The following is a 23,083-nucleotide window of genomic DNA, read 5'->3' on the forward strand; positions in this document are numbered from 1 at the left end:
TGTGCAGCTTGGATGGAAAATGACTTTGCCTGGGGAATTCTGGGGTTGTCACAAGCCCTCCTTTGGCTTTCTGCTGGGTCTTCCTCCTGCATCAGCCACCTCACCCCCAACCTAGGTGCTTCTCCCCCCCCCCCCACTCAAATAATAGGCTTTTAAACAAACCCAGCCCTTCTGGGCAGCACAACAGACGTTGCAGGTGGAGTGTTTTAACTGGCTGTTGAAGCCAGTTACGGCCCCCTCCCTTCTTTCCAAGTTTAAGAAGGTGGACATTGTTTGTGCAAGCAAATGGTTGCCAATTTCAGTTCCTAACTCACCTCGTCAGTGGTAGAAAACAAAAAGGGAGGCAATTCCCGTAAGAGATCTGGGACAGAAATTATCAAGTACAATCTGCAGCTCGCTCACAATCTCTTCCCAATCCCACTCATGTCATTCCACACAGGGGAAACCTCCCCATTTGGTTTTACTGTCTGTGAAATGGGCACAACCAAGCAAGAGAAGAGAGTCGGGGAAGTTGGTACCTTTTTTATTTCACCCACCACCAAGAGGAATCAAGAGTCAGCCAGCGGCAGAGGTATATGGGTAGGGGGCGAAGGGCTGCGGGTGACCTTCAGAGACCGGCAGAACAGGGTTGGCTCTTTGCCCAAGCCTAGGCGGTACTGCCACCAATACAGCTTCTGCCTCGGCTGCAAGATCACCCGTAAGGGCTCCCCTTCTTCAGCCACTTCCTCCCACTCTTCCTGTTCCGTTCGCAGCCCCATCCCCCCATAAGCGGTGGGGAGCGAAAACTGAGCCTGGAGAAGGGAGACGGCCAATGACTCGGAATCCAGAGATCCGGAGATGGAGAATTTTTGGCCTAACACTGTCTTGGAATACCCTACTTTCCTTGTGATTTCATGGCTGCCGGGCACAGGCAGGTCTGTGGCATTGGAGATCAGTTTCAGACACTCCCAAGCTCCAAAGGCAGGCCCACAAGTGACAGCCAGGCCACCAGGGAGGAATGAGACGATGTCGGGGTGGACGGAGAAGACCTCTTCGTCTCCTGCTGTAGATAACCGGTGGCCACGAAGGCCATTTTCTGCGTCCATCTTGAAGCAGGCAAGGCGAGTGGCGTCAGACCCGTAATAATACAATCCATGAATAAACGTGGACTCCAGACTGCTCTCTTTAGCTGCGCTTCCAGTGACCAAGTCAGCCACAGAGAGGACCACGCCACGTGCCAGGAAAAAGATGAAGAAGCGGCCCTCACAAAAGGCGTAATGGTCACCCCCTCGGCAGCTGGAGTGCAAAGGGAGGGCGCCGCTGGGAGGTTCAGAGCTCAGGTCCAGGACTTTGAAGACCGTGTCCCCACGGAGGAGGTATATGGCAGAACTGGACGGGTCTCCCACATAGTGGTCCCCACCACGACAGGCTGGGTGCAGCTCCCACACCTTGAGATCCTGACCTGAGGAGAAGTCCAGAGCTTGAAGGAAGTAACCCAGGTCTGAGCGGACGATGAAGGCACCGTGGCGAGAGGCAAAGACGTCTGTGCCGGGAGACTCCGTCCGGGAGGCGATGGCAGCCATGGAGTTCTGTAGTTAGGAGGTGGAGGGGACACAACAAAAAGTTCCTATCAATAGCCAGCCATGATCACTAAATGGAACCTCCAGGTTTAGAGGCAGTATATCCCTGAATAACACGTATAGTAGTTTCTTTTTAAAAAGTCTGCACAACTCTTTTAGGGGACAGGACACTGAAACCCCTTCATGGCCTTTCCCCACAAGCCTTTTTGGCAAAAGAGATTTCAAGATGCATAGTCCACCTGCATCCAAGATTTGCAATTGAAGGGTTGTAAGACCAATTTTTGTTTTTAAACAGACACATTTTAAAAAGCGGTAAATCTCAGGAAAATTGAGTTTTCTGCATTGCTATTCTTACATAGTGCAAATCAACCCTAAGGTAGACCAAAATGTCTAAATTGTATCACTCCGTTACTCTCTGCTGAATGTATGGACTGCCTCCATTGCCTCAAAGGACATACAGGAAACCTGTTGTTTTTTAAAATCTTTGACAAGTTATTTTGGAGGTCTTTCATTCATAGGTCGCCGGAACTCAGAAGCAACTGGACAGCACATAACACACGTCACCCATACGCAAGGCACAGTTCGCTGATGCACTCGGCAACTGATGTAGCTGTTTCAGCAATCTCTTCCATCTGCTTTTCAGTGCCTCCAGTGCTAGGCTCCCTATCATACCCCCCACTAGGCAGCAGGCCCTACACACCTTCCTGGGCATAAGCCCCACTGACTAAAACAGGACTTACTTCTGAGCAGACCTGTTTAGACAGGCTCTCAAAACTGACTGATTTGATTTATGCCCCGCCCTCCCCACTCAGGGCGGCTAACAACATTTAAAAAATACATTAAAAGTCGTAAGACCGTAAAATCAGTAATAATTTTTAAAAAGTCATTAAAATAGTCCAGGAGCAGGCTATTTAAACAAATATTGGGAGTCTGTATAGGGGCATTACATTTCTGCCCTGCCTTTCTTCCCCAGAGCTTAGGACACAGCCTATATCCTTCCATCACTTTTATCTTCACGTTAACCCTGCCAGATAGGTTACATCAAAGAGCGGCTGCCCAACGTGATGTGCTAAGCGTTGTGGTCAACCAGTTGTTGTACCCTGGGTCTCACATCATCAGCTAATGACCACAGCATTACAATTTAAGACTCATCCGGCATACATAGCACAGAAGACAGGTCCAGGGCCCATCAAATGAGAAACCTGGGCTGGGAAAAGGTTGGGAGGTGGTTCCATCCCTCGCAGGAGTCTACCACATGTGGCTAGTAGTTCTGTTCAACACAATTTGGGGCCTGGCAGAAGGGATAAGGGCCCAAGTGATAATCTGGAGACCTAGGCACCTCCTAGATGGGACGACTGCAAGCCACTGGTGGACTCCACCAGTTTCTTCTGCCTTTCACTAGATCAGACCCATAGCATCGAAAAAGTGGTGCACACACCTGTACTTTAGCCACAGTACTGGGGTGGGGGGGGGAGGCAGGCAATGGCAAACTACCTCTGTTAGTTTCTTGCCATGCAAACTCCACTAGGGATCGCCATAAGTCAGCTATGACTTGAGGGCACTCTCCACCACTCCACTAGAGGGAGGAAATAAAGTCCTGGTTAGAGGTGAGTAACTGGCAGCCCCTATGCCCAACCCACCGTGCACAAGTTGTGCTTCCTGGACCACCAGCTGCCAGCTCAAGTTCACCCGTCTAGTTTTCAGGTGGCAAACGTACCTGGGCTGTACCACTTCAGACCGGGGGGGGGGGGCTCTCCTGGCTGAATCCCACTTTATGAAACTCAGTTTGGTGCAGTGGTTAAGAGTGGCTGGACTCTAATCTGGAGTCCCGGGTTTGATTCCCCACTCCTCCACTTGAAGCTAGCTGGGCCAGTCACAGCTCTTCCAGAGCTCTCTCAGCCCCACCGACCTCACAGGGTGATTGTTGTGGGGATAATAACAACACTGCAAACTGCTCTGAGTGGATGTTAAGTTGTCCTAAAGGGTGGTATATAAATCAAATATTATTAGGATGCTCACCCCCTTTCTCATATACTTGTTTTCTAACAGCATGGCACTGGAATGTATGAGAGGGGCAACTGATCATGCAAGCCCCTTCAGTCCAAAGTGGTACAGCCCTGACACAAGTTTACCCCCTCCTTAAGACTAGGCCTTGGTCACAGAGACCAAAGTGCGAAATGTCTGCAAATCCCTACACATACAGCTAGGGGATGGCAACGGCCAGCACAGGGTGGCTTAGAGTGGTTAGAATGTTGGCCTAGGAGACCCAGGTTCGAATTCTATTTTGCCATGGAAGCTCACTGGGTGAGCTGGGACCAGTCACTCAGCTTAACCTCCCTCACAGGGTTGTTGTGATGATAAAATGAAGAAAGGGAAAGCGTTGTAAGCCATTCTGAGTCCCCAGTAGGGAGAAAAGCAGGGTGTAAACGAAATAAAAAATAAATACAGAGCAATTTGGACCCAGGATTGCAAATTATGAAGTCCTCATCCGCTAGAGAGGGACAGGTCTAAATTTCATTCCTAGCTTCAAAAAACATTTGCCAGCCAAGCCTCTTGGAGATGGGTGGGGTTAAGGGGGGAAATGGAGATCGAGAGTTTTCTATTGCTGAATCTGGGGCAAGAGGCAGAAGTTGCGTAGCAAAAACTTTCTCCAAGCTGCAACGCAAAATAAAACCCCTGCATCTTTCCCTTCCGGGCACAGGAACCCTACAACAGTTTTTAAATAAAAGTTGCAGTCTGCAGAGGAGCCCTATGCTGGCTGCGGAAAGCAAGACACCTGAATCCAAAATGCGAATATAATTTGGGGGTGGCATTATAGCTCCTGAATCCTTTTCCTGGAGAATTTTTGGGGCTGTCTCTGTTCGACCCTCCCAGCTCCAGCCCCAGCGCTTATTTCGAAGGCCAGAGCTCAGCCCTTTCACATGGATAAAATGCCCTCAAACCCAAAGGGAACTGGCAGGCAGCAATAAGAGCGCCTCTAAGCAGAGAAGGAGTGCCCCCCCCCCCACTAAACGTTCCACCTTATGCATCTGGAATTGGGGACTGGGCTTGCCAACCTCCAGGTGCCAACCTTGCTTACCGGGCCACGATCAATATTGGCCAGGAAGTCGTGTCTCTGCCTCGGTTGTCACCTACTGGGGCCGGCACCTGCCCCGTACCGATCTTTAAAATCACCTATCTCGTCCCTCCCCTGCCCTCCCCACTAGGTTGCAACCCCCCAGGAGGGGGCTGGATATCTCCCGGAATTACGAATCATCTCCAGACTAGAGATGAGTTCCCCTGGAGGAAATGGCTGTTTCGGAGGGCGTCCTCTACGGCATTATACCCCAACGAGGTCCCTCCCCTCCCCAAATCCTGCCCTCTCCAGGCTCCACGCCCAGATCTCCAGGAATTCCCCCAACCCGGAGCTGGCAACCCTCTTCCCCACAGCCTGTTGCGCACTTCCCCAACCCGAGCCAGCTCTCCCTTTGCAAGCGGCTCCCGGGGGAAGAGGGGCAGGGGCGCAGGCAAGGCAAGGCAAGGCAAGGCGAAGCAGTCCAGCCCAGCGCACCTCGGGGCGCGCCGCGGTGTCTTCCCCTCCTCCGGCGTTTGCAGACGCGTCAGTTTCCTCCGGGCGCGGCGGCCTTGGGAGTGCGCAAGCGGGCGGGCGGGCCTGGCTGGCTTCCTGCGAGAGGCGGCTGGGCCGGGGCTGACCCGCTCGGCTCCTCCCCCGGGGTGGGCGCGCTGCGGGCCGGCCCCGGAGGCTGCGCGCTCTGCGCTTTGCGGCAAGCGGGGGGGGGGGGCGGAGGGTGTTGCTCGGTTGCCAGCCGACCCAAGGGGACTGGAGTATTGTTGCCAACCTCCAGGTGAAGCCTGGAGACCCCCTCCTTCAATTGCAACTGATCTCCAAGCTAAAAAGGATCAGGAAGAAATGCAAGATGCAGGCCCAATTCTTGTTGCCGACTCCGGTTTGGGAAATAACGGGAGATTCAGACGTGGAGCCTGAGGAGGGCAGAGTTTGGAGAGGCGAGGGCTCTATAGATGCAACCCTTCAAGGCAGCCATTTTCTCCAGGGAAGTGATCTCGGTTGTCTGGAGATCGGTTGTGATTCCAAGAGATCTCCAGGCTCCCACCTGGAGGCTGGCAATCCCTAAGGTCTGCACTTTCAAGCCCAACTAGATTTCCAGGTTATAAGCTATCGAGAGTCAGAACTCCCTTGATTCTTGAAAGCTCATGCCCTGAAAATCGAGTCGGTCTTTAACGTGCTACTGGACCGGAAGCTTGATCTGCAGACCAACACAGCTACCGACCCGAGCCTGTCTTCCGGGAGGAAATGTCTACTTTGGAGGGTGGGCTCTATGGCTGGACCCCCCCCCCACCAAAAAACTGCGCCTTTCACAAGCTCCACCCTCAAAATCTCCAGGAATTTCACAACTCTTGTTGGCAAGCCTAGCTGTGGAGCACGATTTCTTCCTGTGCTTAAGAGTTTCACCTGCTTCCATTGGCAGATGGACTCTTTTTTTTATGGGACTAAGGAAAACAGCATCGCTTGCTCCTGTTGCAGCTTCTTTAGCTGCTGTCAAAAGGCACAGGCTGGCAAAGGAAGTTGGCGGTTTTATGACCCTTCCTATCTTGCGGCAGCAGCGAGAGAGCAGAGGGAACCAGGAAGGAATCTTTGCAAGGCTGTCCCGAGATCTCCTGCTGGAGTGTGAAGCTGGACAGGAGGGGCTTTCTCTCGTTTCTGGCAAAGCTGGGAAAAAATATGCCTTGCGTTTTTGCCCATCCTGCCGCATAGGTGACAACCCTATTCAAGATGCTGCATAGGGGAATGCTGCATAAGTGAATAAATTAATTGGGATAGAGGTGGTACGATAAACAGTCTTGTGCAATCTTAAGAACAACTTGGTAAAAGTCAAGACCTGCCAAGCTTTTGACCTTGACTGTAACCTTTTCAAGTTGCATTTTCATTTTCTCCCACCCTTTCTTCTAGGCACAAAGGAAAGTGTAAGTGGCTCCACCCTCACCAAGTTATCACAACCGCCTCGTGAAAGGGGTGGTTACACTGAGAGATATTCCATAGTGAGTTTTATGGCTGAACAGGGATTTCAATCCAGATCTCCCTGGACTAAGCGCAACGCTCTGTCCTCCATCCTGTCTTCGTGGACTAAGTGCAACACTCTGTCCTCTGTCTTGTGCTGTCACTCCAGGGGCTGCTTCCCCATCTTATTCACCTGAGAAATCTTGGACCCCTTTCTCTCTTTCACTATGTACTGTCAAACTTCCTGTTTACCCCTGCAGTTCTGACATGAAGCTCTATGACGTGGTAACATGAATGTATTAAGGGGGTAGGAAACACCACACCGCTTTAGACTGCAGAGAATGGTGGGCTCCTGTTTTTGAATGCTCTTCTCTGTAAAATCCCCCTGCAGTTAGAAATCTAGCACAACTGGGTGACAGCTGAGTTAGAATCTTTCTCCCTGATTATTAGTTTTCTTCATGCAGGGCAGATTGGGGAGTTTTGTTTAAAGATGCCTCTCCCCCTTTCAGTCATTGTGCTCTAATGCAGGAAGAGGCACAGGTCTATGCATACACCATATAAGGCAGCAACACTACGAGTATCAATGTCCGTTTTAAAAAAATTGCACCTCTTATTTGTTGTCATTCCCTATTTCACCACATGTAGAGGGAAAGTGTATATCAGAACAAATAATTAGAAACAAATGATGGCGGTGTCTTTTCTCATGTTTTTGTCCCCTCTGCAAAAAATGAATCTGCAGTTTAAACTAAAGCATTTAAGCACTTTATTAATCCCTTCATACATGTGGCCAAAAACTCAACTTCACCAAGTAATCTTTCAGCGTTATCCATCCATTGAGATAAAGAGGAGAAGCAAATGAGAGACTGACAAGGTGGAAATTCAGGATAAAGGTGGCAGGGAGGGCTCATAGGGTGGATCAGAACTGGAGGTGACCTTAATTTCCCTGCAAAACAAGATGGCGTCTTTGCCAAGGCCTAATTGGTACTGCCACACATAGGCCATCTCATTGGGTAGTAATGTGAGTTCCAAGGTCTTTTCTTCCTCACGGGCCTCTTTCCATTCCTCTTGCTCTGTGTTGAGGCCCATCCCTCCGTACTGGGATGGCAGTGCAAACTGGGCCCTGGCTAGTGCCATGACGACAGAGCCTGGCTCGGGAGAATCTGGCAGAGATGCCGTCCAGCCGTACCCAATGTCAGCCAGCTTCTCCTTAGCGTAGCCCACCTTCTGGAATATTCCATGTGACCTGGTGACTGGGATGTCGGAATAGTTGTGGAGGACTATTAACAACTCCCAAGCCCCAAATGCAGGGCCCTTGGCGAGGCCAAGGCCCCCTGGCAGGAAGCTGAGGATATTGGGGTGGAAAGAGAAGAAGCTTCCGCTGAAGTTATCCCACAGATCCCAGTAGAGATAGCTACGAATGCTTCCCACTTTCTCCTTGGACCACTGATGTCCTGGATCCAGGCCTGGAACTGGTTCTCCTGTGGCCAAGTCCTTCACTGTGGTTGAAGTGCCCTGGCTCAGAATTATGACAAAGCCACCAGCAATAGCGAAGTAGTGTTGCCCACCACAGCAGCTAGGGTGTAGTTGTCGGGCCTGTCCACTAGATCCGATACTGAGGTCTTGGGCCTCCATGAACTTGTTGCCCATGACGACGTAGATGGAGTCATGCCAACGAGAACTGAAATAGTGTTTGCCGCCACACAGAGAAGGGTGCAGGGGCCGTAGCTCAGCACGGGGTGAGGTTGGCATAATTGGCAGGAGGAGGTAACAGTTCAGGTCAGGGCGAACAGCCACATCTCCGGCCCTGGTGCTGAAAATGTGGATGTCGGGAACTTCCTTGCTCAGAACCATCACCACCAAGGCCTTTATGGGGCACATGAGAGAAAGCAGACATGGAGAATGAGAGGGAACCATCTCAGCTTCTTAGAATCAAGAATTCACCCATTCCTTTGTTCCTTAAAAGATGCACACGCATGCCTTATAGTGCAATCCCATGCCAGGTTACGCCAGCCTGTTATCCTCCACAAAAAGAAACTTGCATAGGAATTAAAATTAGCACCTTTCAAGAAACATAATAATAAACCAAACTAAATGATTAGCAGGGACTGCTATGTCATGACAGCTTTCTCTAACATCCTTGGTAAATACCCATGATTATTTTTTTTAATATTTCGGTCCAGAGTAATTCAACTTGCCCAACAGAAACCTGAAATGTTGCTACCTCCACATTCTGCAGGATGAAGGATTGAGTGAAACTGGAAAGCCTACATCACTCTTTTCCCCAACCGAAAGGTAGTCCAGGAAAACAACCCCCGTTTTTCAAATCTCCATTGCTTGGGGAGACCCGCTCTCAGCCACCGCACACTGAATTGCTCTGTCATTCGATCACTCCCGGTGGATTCAGGCCTGGCACCAGATGAACGCCACTTGCTCTCCAGAAGTGGCTGCTCTGAGCACATTATTTATTTATATCCCCACCTTTCGCATCAGGTTCCGAAAGGCAAAAGCAGACTGTCCCTCTTATTTTGCCAGCTAAGCGCAGAGTATTTCCTTACCAAAGATGGTCACTGGGTTTTTTCCCCCCCTTCAGAGCTCCTGAACTTTTAATGGCTGCAGGACAGGCAAAAGTAAAGCAGTAGAAAAAAAGCTTCTCTCGAATTCTGGCCTGTCGTGCAGCTCTTAGAAGCACAGGTGCCTTGAAAAGAAAGAGAAGTGGCAACCCTTCCTAGTTAATTTTCTGCAATTCCTCCCTGCTTTGTCAACCCAGCCCACCCCCTGCCAGTCCCAATTCTCACAGCTCTTACTCCTGGTTGTTGTTGCACACCATCCAAGTTCCTGCTTTACACAAGTTAGAAAGGCTTGTTTGGTCCCCACAACATTGGCCCCTCCCATTTCAACTGACCCCGCCTTTGGCTCCTCCCAGTGCCTTAGACGTGAATATAAACACCCCTCCCCCACAGCCAGCCTTCTTCTCCCTCATCTAATGTGCAAAGGAATCCCCACAGGCCGTCGGAAAGAGCTCCCCTCTCTCCCTCCTTTATCTAAAGAACGGGGACTTCTTATCTGCCTGGTTCACATGGCAGAGAATTGCTATCCGTTCTGTCCACGGGGCTGGTCTGTCGTTCATGAGAGATGCAGTCCGTTGAGCTGAAATGTCCTCAAACCTGTTTCCCTAATATCGAGCAGCTGATGCTCACTTATTTTCATACAGTCCCCCCACCCGCTTGCTTTTAAGAATAAGAGAAATCTACCCTCGGAGTCTTCCTGCTGAACATCTGCATGAGTTCCTGGGCCTGCCTCCTCTGTGAGCAGTTAAGGCTGCTGCAGCTCTGCACGAAATGATCTATTCGCACCCAATGCAGAGGCACAAGGCCTTGTTCGCACATGCCAGACAATAAGGTGGTAGAATGGACTGCATGACTAGATTGCAGATCCCATTTGGGAATGCTTGCCTATGTTCAAATTCCTGCAAATTAAAAAAAAACCTAGCATGACCTAAGGATAACCTCAGCAAGAGGAGTTCCCCCTCAGAATTAGGACTGGCAACCAGGAGAGACTGGGAGTGGGTGAAGACTTTAGTGGAGGGTGGCCAGCAACCGCATGATGTCACCTCCAGGAAAACCCAAGCATGATGTAAGTGCTGTCTCAGAATTAGTGGAAGCTGAATAGTAAAACCATAGAGTCTCCAATGGTTCCTAGAGAGTCACAAGGTCTCCAGAGAAAGCTGACAGCAATTTTAATTTTTTTTCTTTCTCCTGCCAGCTACTGGACTGCCAGCGGGCACATGACACCTCTACAAAGTATCCCGTAGGTTACATTGCTGAGAAGTGCAGAATAAATGAATGGAGCTGCTGATCCCTGTTACACCCCAACTCATGTATCTTCAAACTTTGGGGACTTTGCCCAGTTGCTTCTTGCTATAGGAAGCCCATCTTGCTATAGGAAGACAATGCACTGTTAAATCAAAAAGAGCCCAGGAGCACCTTTAAGACTAACCAATTTTATTGTAGCATAAGCTTTCGAGAATCACAGTTCTCTTCATCAGATGCATGGAGGGCAGAAAGAAACTGGTCAAATATAGAGGAGGAGAGAGGAGGGGAGAAGGAGAGGAGGGATGTAAACAACTCCTTTTGATATGGAGATGCAAACAGCTCCTTTTGATGTGGGGATCAGTTTGCTTGTGTAAAGGTTCAAAGGAGTTTGCCGTGTTAGTCTGTAGTAGCAAAACCAAAAAGAGTCCAGCACCACCACCAAGACCAACCAATTCCACTGCAGCACAAGCCTTCGATAACCACAGCCCTCCCCACTAGATGCATCTGACAAATGCACTGTTAGTGAATCTGATTCTACACACGTTTTTTTCCTACACCTAGAGCAACAAAATTGACAGCTTCTTCCCTTTCAGAAGTCAGAATGTTTATGAACATTCCATGATGGTCAGTTGTTCCAGAGATTGAAACCTGCACACAAAAAGGTGAGATATATAATCCAGTTTTTAGCCTACTGTCTAAATAGGGGAGCAGGTGCCCTTCTACCTTCTTAATCTTCCTCAGGAGGTGGCAAGATTTCTTCATCCTTCGGCTCAAAGTTCCCCTCCAGCTCAATCTTGAATTTCTCCCGCAGCACAGCTGGGATCTCAGAGCTTTGCAAGACAGTCTCCGTACGCTTCTCCCCGCTAGTGGAGATGAGACGCCATCCCATGTAGGTAAGGCGGGTGCCATCTTCCTTTTGCAGGGAGCAGAAGGACTTGCACGGGAAGATGGAACTGGGTGAAGTCTGGTGATAGATGCACATGTCTGCAAAATCGTCCAGCTTCTTTTCCTCGAGAGTGAATTGATACAAAGGTCTCCCTTCCTTGCCAGGAACTTCACGGCGCTCCAAGATCCAAACCCCCTCTTTCATGCCCAGCCAGAACACACCCCCTTCTTGGACTTGCTCTGTGTTTGGTATCAACTCTAGGGGCTCCTGGAAAGCTTCACCAAAACCAACGTCGCAGAGGAACGAACGTCCATCCAGTTGGACCCAAATCACCATATGGTCCAGGGGTGGTCCATAGTGCCCCGTGAAGCGGTTCCGGACACGACCAGCCACGGCTTTGGCTTCAAATCCTAGTGTCTGCAGCAGCCACAAGAAAAGCCCATTCAGCTCATAGCAGAAGCCGCCGCGGTGGCGCCGGACAATCTTGTCGTAGAGAAGGGGCAATTCCAGGGTGATGGGCTCCTTACAGTGGATACTCAAGCTCCCGAAGGGCACAGAGAAGAGATGGCAGAGATGGAGACGCCGCAGGGTCTCCAGTGAAGGCTGGGCAGGACCCTGGTACCCGATCCGTATTAGATACTGGCTAACATCCATGCTGGGCTGGATGCACTAGCGGGAGAAGGAGCAGACCAGAGACTAGTCAGGAATCCTGTTTATTCTTTCCTCCAGTTCATTAAAACTCACTTTCTTCTCCTACAAGTGGATCCGAGATCTCTAATTCGTAGTTTACAACTCGCAAACTATTTCGTGTCCAGGAATATGGAGAATCCTGGCTACCATCCCATTCCCTTGTAGCTCCTACTCCCCTCCTTGCGATGATGACACCATTGGAATTTCTGGAGTTCCGCACATTTGTTTGCCTTCTCTAAAGTCAGCAGTTTTCACTACGGAAAGTGAAAGAGAAAAAAAAGAGGAGATGAGGCATGTCACATGACCTCTGGGCACTGCAAAGAGCCCACCCAATAGCCTCATTTTCACCTTTAGGATGACATCATAACCCTTAGAAGGTTCTGGCTAGTCGAATTCTAAAGGATTTTGGGCCAGTAGCATAAAACAGTAATGATATGTGGGATTCTGTCTCACAAACATACACATACACACTCTGTCAATGTGCTGCTATAATTGTGCAACATGCTACAAGTTTAAACCAGTTGCAAACCAGTTCAGCTGTCCTAAGGTCCTTTGGATTGTAGTTTTTACAAAAGGCCAGGGCTGTTTCTCTCTTTCCTTCTCCCCCCACCCCTCTCTCTCTCTCACACACAAATCTCTACAACTTCACCAAAAAAGAATCATAACAGGTATTTGGAGACATTATATCCATTAAACTAGTTTCAAACCAGTTTAAATATATAGATGTTTCCTATAGTTCTTGTAGGCTGCTTCCACATGGGGATTCCCTTCCACACTGCTGCTGCTAATTTAGAAGCATTTGCAATGGCCATCGAGGATTTATATGGGGCAATTCTCTATGGTATCCCCTTATGCTTGCCACCGAACAAAGGTGTTTTTTTTCTGGCTTAAAAAAAATGATTGTAGGTATATCAGCAATTGTGATGTAACTGCTGCTGATTAAAAGAAAAAATCTGGCAAAAGTCTGCCAGCAAAGGGTGGCTAGTAGGTACGAGGAGATATATACATCCAGTATGGTGTAGCAGTTAGAGTATCAGACAAAGATCTGTGAAACCCAAGTTCGAATCTCCACTCAGCCATAGAAGCTCGCTGGGTGAACTTGGACCAGTTACACACACTCTGCCCAAACTACCTCACAAGGCTGTGAGGATAAAATGGAAAAACCTACAATCTCCTCGCTCCGCAGTGGGCAAATTCAATTTGACTCTGATCTTTCTGTAGAGCAAACTCAGGGTTGGAAATCATCCAGACGAACCAAGGGGAACTACAAGAGAAGATGGAGAACAGTTGAAGGGCCTCACTGTATGAATGCTATGTAAAAAGGCCACTCTCATTTGAGAGCCGGGGTTTGTGGTGTGCCAGGTGGCAGCAGCACAATTCAATTGCCAGAAAAGAGTAACAGATGAAGAAATGCTGAACGAAGCATGGATGGGTTGGATCTCTGGCATAAAGGGCCCCACAAATGCCTCATTCACCAGACAGAAGTGGAATCTAACCAGTTGTTTCACCACTCTGATCAGCATACGAATTAGAGACAAGCCAATTTAGTCTTTTGGAAACTGGACACTGTTTATTTCTCTTAAAAGATACTTCTACCAATTAAGACTCCCAAACTTTTCAAAGCCACCAACTTTGGGTTACACAGGAAAGCTGTAGGAGCCACACATTAGAAAAATGACAGATTCTGTCAGAAGTCTACCCATCATCTCTTTAGTCTAGTTCACATGTTACAGTGAACACACAAACATCTTGTTTTTAAGAAGAGACAAAGCATGTTTTGTTTGTAAGGAGAAGTCAAAGAAGTGTGTTCACTTTGCAGTGGAAACCAGAGACCAGTACCTACTCTCTGGATCAGCACAGGTTTTGAATAACCCATATATAACTGCTGGAGGATTATGTTTTACCATTAATGTGAACGAAACCTTTAAAAAATCCATTTGCCTACAGAAGCCAAAGTGAGTTTTATCCTTAGGTAAGTGAAATCTTTAAAAAAAATCTGTTTGCCTCCAGAAGCCAAAGTGAGTTAAAGATCCTGTAGAAAAGGGTCTCTACTTCGCTCAAATATTAAAGATGGTCAAATGTACACTGTATATGGATTGTATGTGAATTCACTGTAACTTGTGAACAGGGGCTTTTATATAACTGGACTAAGGTAGGCTTTTAAGAGGGTCCGATAGATCATCATAACTTCCTAAAAGAATAAAATATCTTCTACATGCAGTCGTAGATCACAGAAAAGAAACACATATTGTTAGATAGCTGCTGAGTAAAAGGAAATTAAACTGAGCAATAAACGCAACCATCTCTTCTTTGGTCCAAAACCTTCTATGAGGCTGAGGGCCAAGCTACAAGTGACAAATGACACTTGAATGGCAAGTGGATTGAGTGGAGGGCAAGTGAACAGGGAGAAATACACTAGCTGTTCAAGTGTCATTCGTCACTTGTAGCTTGGCCCACAGTTAAGAGACTGGCCAAACAATTTTCAAATTAGCAGGCTTCTGTTCCAGGCCTTCTTTAATCCCTTTCTCTTTCCCAGTCTTTTCTCATTAAAAAAAAATCTCTCCTGTTCCTAAAGCGTACCCTTTCCCAAAATCTAGTCTTTCTCCTAGAATTCCCCTCCCCCAAACATTCCCACAGAGGAGAGAATTCTACCTGAAAACCCCAACAGACCCCTCCCATCTTACCTGATGGAAAACTCTCTAGGAGTTTTGTGTGAGCTCACTGTTTCATGACTCCTCCTGAATCCACAGGAAACAACTAATTGGTTCTATTGGCTACTGTCCGTTAATCTATGAACAGCTCCACACCCAGGCAGACTGGAGGCTGGCTGGAAAAACTTGCTTCGCAACCTTTTTCTTGTCTGTGAAAGTGGTTGTAGATGAACCTTGGAGTGTAACATCCCATCACAAGATCCTATCAGCTTTTCCAGTGGTGCAAGAGGAAGAAAGGGTAATCTTGCTCAATTCCCCTCTTCGTTGCAGCGCTGGCACACTCATATGGCCTTTTGCCCTTGTACTTCCATAACCTGTTTCAGGTGTCAGAAGAGGCCCTTTTCCAGCGGAAAAACGAGCGGGATCCAACTCCATGTTTTTAAAACTTGGGCAAAAAGATTTGTAAAAGATCTCAAAGAACTGCTCTTTCAGATGCAAGATGGTAGTTGCTGAGCCAGCCTGCTAAGAACATTGCAACAGTCTCAGCCAGGGGTCATTTCATAGAAAAAGAGCTGGAGGAACTCATTAGCATAACTGATTAGCATATGCCACACCCCTTGCCAGCACCGGAAGTGTGTCATTAGCATAACTGATTTGCATATGCCACACCCCCTGACATCACCTATTCTGGCTGTTTTGGGCCCAATCCTGGCCATTCAGTGGCAGCAGGCCTCTGAGGGGCTGCAGAGACAGCAGGGACGTGAAGCATGGGGGAGCCCTCCTGTGCAGCCTCCCTGCTGACTCCATGACCCCTCAGAGGCCTGCCTGGGAGGTGGTGGGAGGCAAAGTGCAGGGGAGTCCTCCTACACGGCCTCCCTGCTGGCTCTGCGGCCCCTCAGAGGCCTACCTGTGGAGACGGCAGGAAGGCACAGTGCAGGGGAGCCCCTCCCCCTCCACAGTGTCAGGTTCTGATTGTGTTTAAGCCAAAGAGACTCCATTTTAACTTTGTCAGCGTATCAAGTGTGCTTTTTGCAGGCGGGAAGACTGCTGCTGGAAGCCTTGCAGAGAGAGAGGGATTGTTATGTCTACATACCTCCACCTTCCTGCCGCCCTTGAGAAACTTTCCTTTTCTCACCCTCGGGCCGTTTGTTTTGAGAACGGTGGGGGAGGATGGGGCCTGAGGGGAACTGCTTATTCTGTACCTAATCCTAAGATAAGATCTGTGTATCTTGGGATGTGTACTCTAAGGGTTGACTATCTTCAGGAAAGCCTTTTGAAATCAAAGGACTTTTGTCTTATTGCAAGAGGTGGGCTGAGTTGCAACTTTTAGCAAGCCACAGTCTGACACACAGCCCCTCAGAGGCCTGCCTGCAGAGCTGGCAGGGACTGCAGCGCAGAGGAGCTGCCCCTCTGCAGCCTTCCCACCACCTCCATGTCGGCAGTGGGGCCTTGGGCCCGCTGCTTGACCCTGTTGTATTTATTTTTACAATGGGCTCTGTTGCTAGTTTCTAATAATTGCAACGTTTACCTGCAATAATCCAAAGCAGACCATGAAACAACAAGATCTGTGCAGGCCTTTCTCCATCCTTGTCGTGCTGTTGTTTTTTCCTGGGCCAGGCTGAACTGCTAGGCTGCTGGGTACAACCAGTAGGCTTGCCAGCCTCCAGGTGGTGGCTGGAGATCTCCTGGCATTACAACTGATCTCCAGGCAACAGAGATCAGTCCCCCTGGAGAAAATGGCTGCTTTGAAGGGTGAACTCTATGGAATTATACCCCACTGAGGCCCCTCCCCTCCCCAAACCCCACCCTCTTCAGGCTCTACCCACAAAATCTCCAGGAATTTCCCAACCTGGACCTGGCAACCCTAACAACCAGCCACTTTAAGGGAAGCTGTCACACTGAGCATGCTCCATTCTAAGGACAGTATTAAGTATTTCAACCTGTTGGCTTATGATTCTATCACTAATATAGCCTTATTTTAATAACAAACACTTTAAAAAAAACTCCATTTTTTTTAATTCACTCTTTAAAAAAAAGTTGCTTCAGGGGCCTGCTGGTAGGCGCCCTGAAGCTTAAGCTTCATTCGTTTCACAGTAGATCCTCCTCAGCATATGCTCATGTAGAAGCTTGCTTAGCAGGGCAGTCAAGTTTCCAGACCCTGTGGCTGGTCCTGCGAGATAAGAGTCAGTGCCTGGCAAATTTCAACGTGGAGTCTGGTGCCACCTAGTGGAGCGGTGTGAAATAACACCAAAATAAATTTTAATTTTATAACATTTCCAAGCGAGTTTCTTGTATGCCCTTCCAACTCTTTGGCTACAACACCAGAATACAAGGAGAACTGTACAGGCAGAAGTTGGCCTTTGGTGTTTTTCCATATCTCTTCACAAGTAACAAGGCCACAGTTAGATTTAAGTCCGGTAGCACCTTGAAGACTAAAAAGATTTTCAGGGTATATGCCTTTTGAGAGTTAAAGTTCCTTTCATCCATTTGCCTTCAGAAGCCAAAGCGGCTTTTATCTTTAGGTGTGTGAAACTTTTTTTAAAAAATCTGTTTGCATTCAGAAGCCAATGTGGGTTAAGAAGCCTGTATGAAACTCGACAAAAGGTTCAAAAACAAACAAGGAGACACTGTATGTGGGTTGTACACAGATTCAGCTTCGTGCCATAGATTTCAATCCCAACAACCCGCCAACAGCGCAAAGTTCTTCTGGCTGGTCTCTAGAACAGAGCCTAATATGTTTGTTCATTTAGGTACTAGTGAATGCATGGAGGGTGGTCAGAGTTGTGGGCCTGTCCCACTTAACCCCTACCATGAGATGTTCACACATACTGTTTTCATAGTGTCTATCTATGCATCCATGAAACAAAACAGAACTTCAGTCCTGGTGCTGTTTCCTCCATCACTCTGCAAAGCATCCAGAAGAACATGAAGTGATTTTTAAAGAAGTGTCTCAATAAAATAACAGACTGACAACCTCTTGACCTGCATATTTGATCATGACTTGTACTTTTCTTCAAAGCCTTAATTTCTTCAGGAAATATAGTCATACGGTTCTCGTAATTTCTCTGTCTTATCAGTGAGTGGTCCCTTTTCACTCGCCTGTTGGGTAATATATCACAGAATTAATTAAGTCCAACATGAGCGGAGGTGATCAGTCCCAAGTGTTACATTCTAATTCACATTCCCTCAATTTTAATTCTAATTCTAATTTCCTCAAATTTGCCTTGATCTGGATTAGAGATGGGCACGAACCTAAATACGAACCAAAAAAAACCCAACCAACCAGCCCGGTTAGGGGTTCGCAAACCAGGGTTCGTGGAAGCTCATTTCCACGAACTTCTACAAACTGGACTACTGGCTCATTTGGTTCGTATTAAAGGGCCAGTTTAAATGGCAATTTTAAAGGGCCATTTAAACTTTTCCTGCCACTTGCAAGCGGCAGGCCCCTTAAAACTGGCAGTTGGCGATGGGGGGGAGCCCCCCTTGCTGACTGCCAGCTGATCATTTGAAGGGACCTGCCGCTTGCAAGTGGTCCATGAACCACGAACCCCATGGTTCAGTTTTTTTCTGGTTCATGCCCATGTCTGACCTGGCTAGGTGAGCCTGATCTTGTCAGATCTCAGAAGCTAAGTAGGGTTGGCCTTGGTTAGTAATTGGATGGGAGACCTCCAACAAAGACTAGGATTGCAGAGGCAGACTACCTCTGTAAGTTTCTTGCCATGAAAACCATGCCAGGAGTTGCCATAAATCAAGTATGACTTGTGGGTACTCTCCACTCCCCCAAATTTATTTCCCCTCTAAAACAGACCAACACAATCAGAGAACTGGACATGTCCTCTCCAGCAGAGGGCAGCACGTACAAACATGTGTGTATCTTTTTCCATGTCTTGATGGTTTTTTGGCCCCTGTTGAACTTCTCGTATCGGCAGAACCTGTGTTCCTGCTGAATAAATTAAAACAAATAACAGTGTTTTTAATTAATTTAATTTAACATTTTATTTATTATCCTGTCTATGTGAGAAGATTTCAGAGGGCAAGTGCTTCCTGGCTTAAGGATAGTGGTGCAGTGAGCAGTTTGAGCTTCTCAGTATGACCCCCAAAAATCTCTGGCCAAAAATGTCTCATGCTTTTTAAAAATATTCCATGTTTCCCTATAGTACTTTATAAAGACAACATTTCTAATATCCATTGGCCTCACAACATCCCTGTGATGTAGGTTAAGCTAAGAGATCATTGTTTAAAGCAATGGTACAGGTCTGTAGCCTGTAGAGGAACTCAAACTCATTACGCATATGTCCAACTCAGTGTCTACTGCCTCTCAACTATCTGGGATGATCCACACATGCGTCTCAAGCTGGCAGTGGCTCTCCAGGATCTTAGGCAAAGAAAGTCTTTCCAAGTGGCTCATACCTGAAGATGCTAGAACTTGAACAAAGGTCTTCCTGAATGCAAAACATATACTCCACTATTGAGTATAACATATTTCTATGGTTCTGAGATGATAGAATGGTCTGTACAGGGCTTTTTTTCCAGCAGGAACGCAGTGGAACAGAGTTCCGGCACCTCTTGAAAATACTCAGCAATAGTGTGTGAAAATAATATTATTTCAAAGAATCCTGTGTATTTCTTCCCCATTTCCCTCTTGAGAGTTCCGCCACCTCTTTTCCCAGAAAAAAAACCCTGGGTCTGTATCACTTTCAACTGCAAGTGAGGGATACAATTTTCACTGTGCGTGTATGGGCCGTCAAGTTGCAGTCAACTATGGTGACCTCAGCAAAGGGCTGTCAAGGCAAATGTGAAGCAGGGGAGGGCGGCCAGTGCCTTCCCCTGTAGAGTCTTCCTGGATGGTCACTCATCTAAGTACTGACCCTACTTTGCTTCTGAGATCTGATAAGATCAGGCTATACCATGCCCGCCTTCCCACAATTTTCACTAACAACAACAACAACATTCGATTTATATACCGCCCTTCAGGATGACTTAACACCCACTCAGAGCGGTTTACAACATATGTCATTATTATCCCCACAACAAAACACCCTGTGAGGTGGGTGGGGCTGAGAGAGCTAGAAGCTGTGACTGACCCAAGGTCACCCAGCTGGCTTCAAGTGGAGGAGTGAGGAATCAAACCCGGTTCCTGCCCTCCTTATATTTTACAAAAATCCCTCTTGATGAAAAATTATCAGACCGACCTAAGGTTTCCATCCCACTGGACTTGTCCATTTTTCTTCAACACTAATATTTTATACAAGTGGATCCCACACACTTTGTGCAATATGAAATGTTACAATCAGCTTGATCTGAATTTTGCTACTTTCTTCCTCCTGGGTTCTGCTGCTTTAGGTTCAATTTATTAATTTCAGTTCAGTTATTCAGCTCCCGCTATAGTCAAGGTTCAGTCATCATAGCAAAAAGATGGCCAGAGCAGTAGATACAGTAGTTCTGTATTTTCCCTACCCAATCAACGAGACAAGTGCAGGGTTATGAATTACAACATGATCACCCCACAGGTTCGTGATGTCTCAGCACATGTTCTCAATATCATGGAGCCACCATCTAGGATGAACAGTGACTCAAATTCCTTGTAAAACCATTGCACCCGAGCGTCTCATTTATACTCTTTGTATTGGCCAACTGGTGTCCTCTTGGGTCAAGATAAGTACTCAATTTTCTTTTCAGAGCCCCATTTTCTCAACACCTTCGCCATCGCTTTATGGATTTCCTTGTTCCTCAGAGAATAAATGACAGGATTCAGAAGAGGGGTGACAACAACATAAAACACAGCCACTTGCTTTTCATGATTGGGAGATCTTCCTGACCGGGGTCTGATATACATAAAGATGAGGGTGCCATAGAACAAGGTGACTATGGCTAAATGGGAGCCGCATGTAGAGAAGGCCTTGCGCAGTCCAGCGGCGGACCGCATTTGTAACACGGAGAACAGGATGAGCCCGTAGGAGGTCAAGATAAGTGAAAGGGGGCCCAGGAGGACCAGCCCTCCAAGCACAAAAATGACGGCTTCTGTGATGTGGGTATCTGCGCATGTTAGTTTCAGTACCATCGGCAGTTCACAGATAAAGTGGTTGATGAAGCCAGAGCCACAGAACGAGTGCTGAAAGGTGATGCTCACGTATACTGCGGAGACTACGAAGCCGCTGACCCAGCAGGCAGAGGCAAGCTGGAGCTGGCGCCATGTTCCCATGGCAGTGGCATAGACCAGGGGGCGGCAGATGGCTAAGTAACGGTCGTAGGCCATGACGCCCAGCATAAGTGCTTCAGCGGAACCCAGAGACAAAGCTACGTACATCTGTAACGCACAATGGATTAAAGACAATGCTACATGACCTGTGAAAAGTTGAGCCAGCATCTGGGGTATGGTGCTGGTGACATAACAGATTTCCATGCTGGAGAGGTGTGCGAGGAAGAAATAAATGGGGGTGTGGAAGTGGGAGTCTGTCCGTACCAGCATGATAATCACCAGGTTCCCAAAAATGTTAACAAGTAGATGAGAAAGATTATGACAAAGAGAACAATCTGTGTTCTTCGGTGGCTGGAGAGTCCTACCAAGATGAACTCTGTGACAGAAGTGAGGTTCTCAGTGCCCATTCCCTGTGGAGAAAACTCCGGGAGTTAGCGACGTTCTTTAGTACTGGGAGCAACCCTAAAATAAGCCAGGCTTTGCTCCTTCAATACTGATGAGGACAAAAAGCCACCCCAGGAATCTTAGCATCATGAACTTGGTTCAAACAGTAGAAAAACTTCAAAGTCTCTTTTCCTGAATAGATCTCTCCAGTTTCTCCAGCTCTCACCGTCTCTCGTTCTACCTTCACAGTTTGAATCAATAATCTTGGAAATTCCTTATTCTCATCATGACCTTATTCAGCTCTAACCATGGGTAGCTCTAGTCAGAACCATGGTTGAGATTACCCAGCTGTAGTTTATTCCTGTCCTCAGTTGGGCATGTATGAGGATAACCCACCAATTTTTTTCTCATCTTGAAAGCAAAGAGGCTGAAGAGTTCATCCCACTAAACTCCTGATTCAATTGTTCTGCCAAATTCTAGTCCCCTGCTTTATATCTGTCATTTTTATGGCTTTTAGTTCTTTTTAGGAAAATCAGTCCAGAGGAGCTAGCCGTGTTAGTCTGTAGTAGCAAAATAGTAAAGTAGCACCTTTAAGACTAACCAACTTATTGTAGCATAAGCTTTTGATAGCCACAGTTCTCTTTGTCAGATGAGAGCATCTGTCAATGAGAGCTGTGGCTCTCGAAAGTTTATGCTACAATATAGTTGATTAGTCTTAAAGGTGCTACTGGACTCTTTACTATTAAGGAAAATTGTATGCCAATGTGACGACAGAAGCCTTTCTTTAAAAAGCTAGCTACGGTAGAAAATCTCTCCTATTTCCTAATTTCTTTTCTCCTTGTCCTTTTTTCTGCTACTTGTGGCTTGGATTGGAGAGCTGCTGTAGCATAGTGGTTAAGTGGCTGGGCTCTGAGCCAGCACTCTCTTTACTTTACTTTACTTTAATTGAATTTTTATACCGCCCATCTCCCGAAGGACTCAGGGCGGTGTACAGCAAAGATAAAACATACAAATATAAAACAGTAAGAATATAAAATATAAACATATTGGATAATTTAGCTCAGAACAGGACAACACAATTAAAACATTTAGGCCAGCCCCGCTTGTTGGAATAATAACATCTTAAGGGCACGGCGAAAGGTGTGTAGGTCAGGAACCATACGTATCTCCGGGGGCAATTCATTCCAGAGGGCAGGTGCCCTGACAGAGAAGGCTCTCCCCCTGGGGGTCACCTGCCGACATTGTCTGACCGACGGCACCCTGAGGAGGCCCTCTCTGTGGGAGCGTACCAGCCTGTGGGAGGCTATCGGTAGCAGCAAGCGGTCTCACAGATACCTAGGCCCTAAGCCATGGAACGCTCTGAAGATGGTAACCAGCACCTTGAAGCACACCCGGAAGACCACCGGAAGCCAGTGTAGCTCGCGCAGGAGAGGTGTTACATGGGCGTGCCGTGTTGCTCCCATAATCGCCCGCATAGCCACATTCTGAACTAATTGCAGCCTCCGGGAGGTCCTCAAGGGGAGCCCCATATAGAGAGCGTTACAGTAGTCCATACGGGAGGAAACGAGGGCATGGGTGACTGTGTGCAAGGTGTCCCGATCCAGAAAGGGATGCAACTGGTGAACCAGGCGAACCTGATAAAAAGCCCCTCTGGCCACGGTCGACACATGATCTTCTAATGACAGCCGTGCATCCAGGAGGACACCCAAGTTGCGAACCCTCTCTGTGGGGGTCAAAATCTCGCCCCCAATAGACAGCGATGGAACCAGCTGGCTATAACGGGGCGCCGGAAACCACAGCCACTCAGTCTTGGAAGGGTTGAGTCTGAGCCTGCTTCTCCCCATCCAGATCCGCAGGGCCTCCAGGCACCGGGACATCACGTTAA

General features: G+C 47.8%; 4 protein-coding genes across 4 annotated transcripts; all 4 read right to left on the reverse strand.

The window, feature by feature from the left end:
* Window positions 1-507: 507 nt before the first annotated feature.
* Window positions 508-5,231, reverse strand: LOC129338267 (uncharacterized). The gene is made up of 2 exons (XM_054992344.1): window positions 5,110-5,231; window positions 508-1,568 (listed from the first exon to the last, which is right to left on the reverse strand). Exon 2 carries the CDS (start codon window positions 1,560-1,562, stop codon window positions 549-551), a length of 1,014 nt encoding a protein of 337 aa, XP_054848319.1. The 5' UTR covers window positions 1,563-1,568; window positions 5,110-5,231; the 3' UTR covers window positions 508-548.
* Window positions 5,232-7,354: 2,123 nt separating this feature from the next.
* LOC129340473 (uncharacterized) lies at window positions 7,355-9,402 on the reverse strand. Its single transcript, XM_054995294.1, has 2 exons — window positions 9,372-9,402; window positions 7,355-8,439 (listed from the first exon to the last, which is right to left on the reverse strand). The coding sequence occupies exon 2, from the start codon at window positions 8,425-8,427 to the stop codon at window positions 7,456-7,458; it is 972 nt and encodes a 323-aa protein (XP_054851269.1). The 5' UTR covers window positions 8,428-8,439; window positions 9,372-9,402; the 3' UTR covers window positions 7,355-7,455.
* Window positions 9,403-10,573: 1,171 nt separating this feature from the next.
* LOC129340181 (arylamine N-acetyltransferase, pineal gland isozyme NAT-10-like) lies at window positions 10,574-15,137 on the reverse strand. Its single transcript, XM_054994802.1, has 2 exons — window positions 14,649-15,137; window positions 10,574-12,218 (listed from the first exon to the last, which is right to left on the reverse strand). Exon 2 carries the CDS (start codon window positions 11,926-11,928, stop codon window positions 11,116-11,118), a length of 813 nt encoding a protein of 270 aa, XP_054850777.1. The 5' UTR covers window positions 11,929-12,218; window positions 14,649-15,137; the 3' UTR covers window positions 10,574-11,115.
* A 5,128-nt stretch (window positions 15,138-20,265) lies between these two features.
* Window positions 20,266-21,018, reverse strand: LOC129339627 (olfactory receptor 2G6-like). Its single transcript, XM_054994208.1, has one exon. The coding sequence runs from the start codon at window positions 21,016-21,018 to the stop codon at window positions 20,266-20,268; it is 753 nt and encodes a 250-aa protein (XP_054850183.1).
* Between the last annotated feature and the right edge of the window lie 2,065 nt (window positions 21,019-23,083).

This window comes from Eublepharis macularius, chromosome 12 (genome assembly GCF_028583425.1).
Source record: "Eublepharis macularius isolate TG4126 chromosome 12, MPM_Emac_v1.0, whole genome shotgun sequence".
Taxonomy (NCBI): Eukaryota; Metazoa; Chordata; class Lepidosauria; order Squamata; family Eublepharidae; genus Eublepharis; species Eublepharis macularius.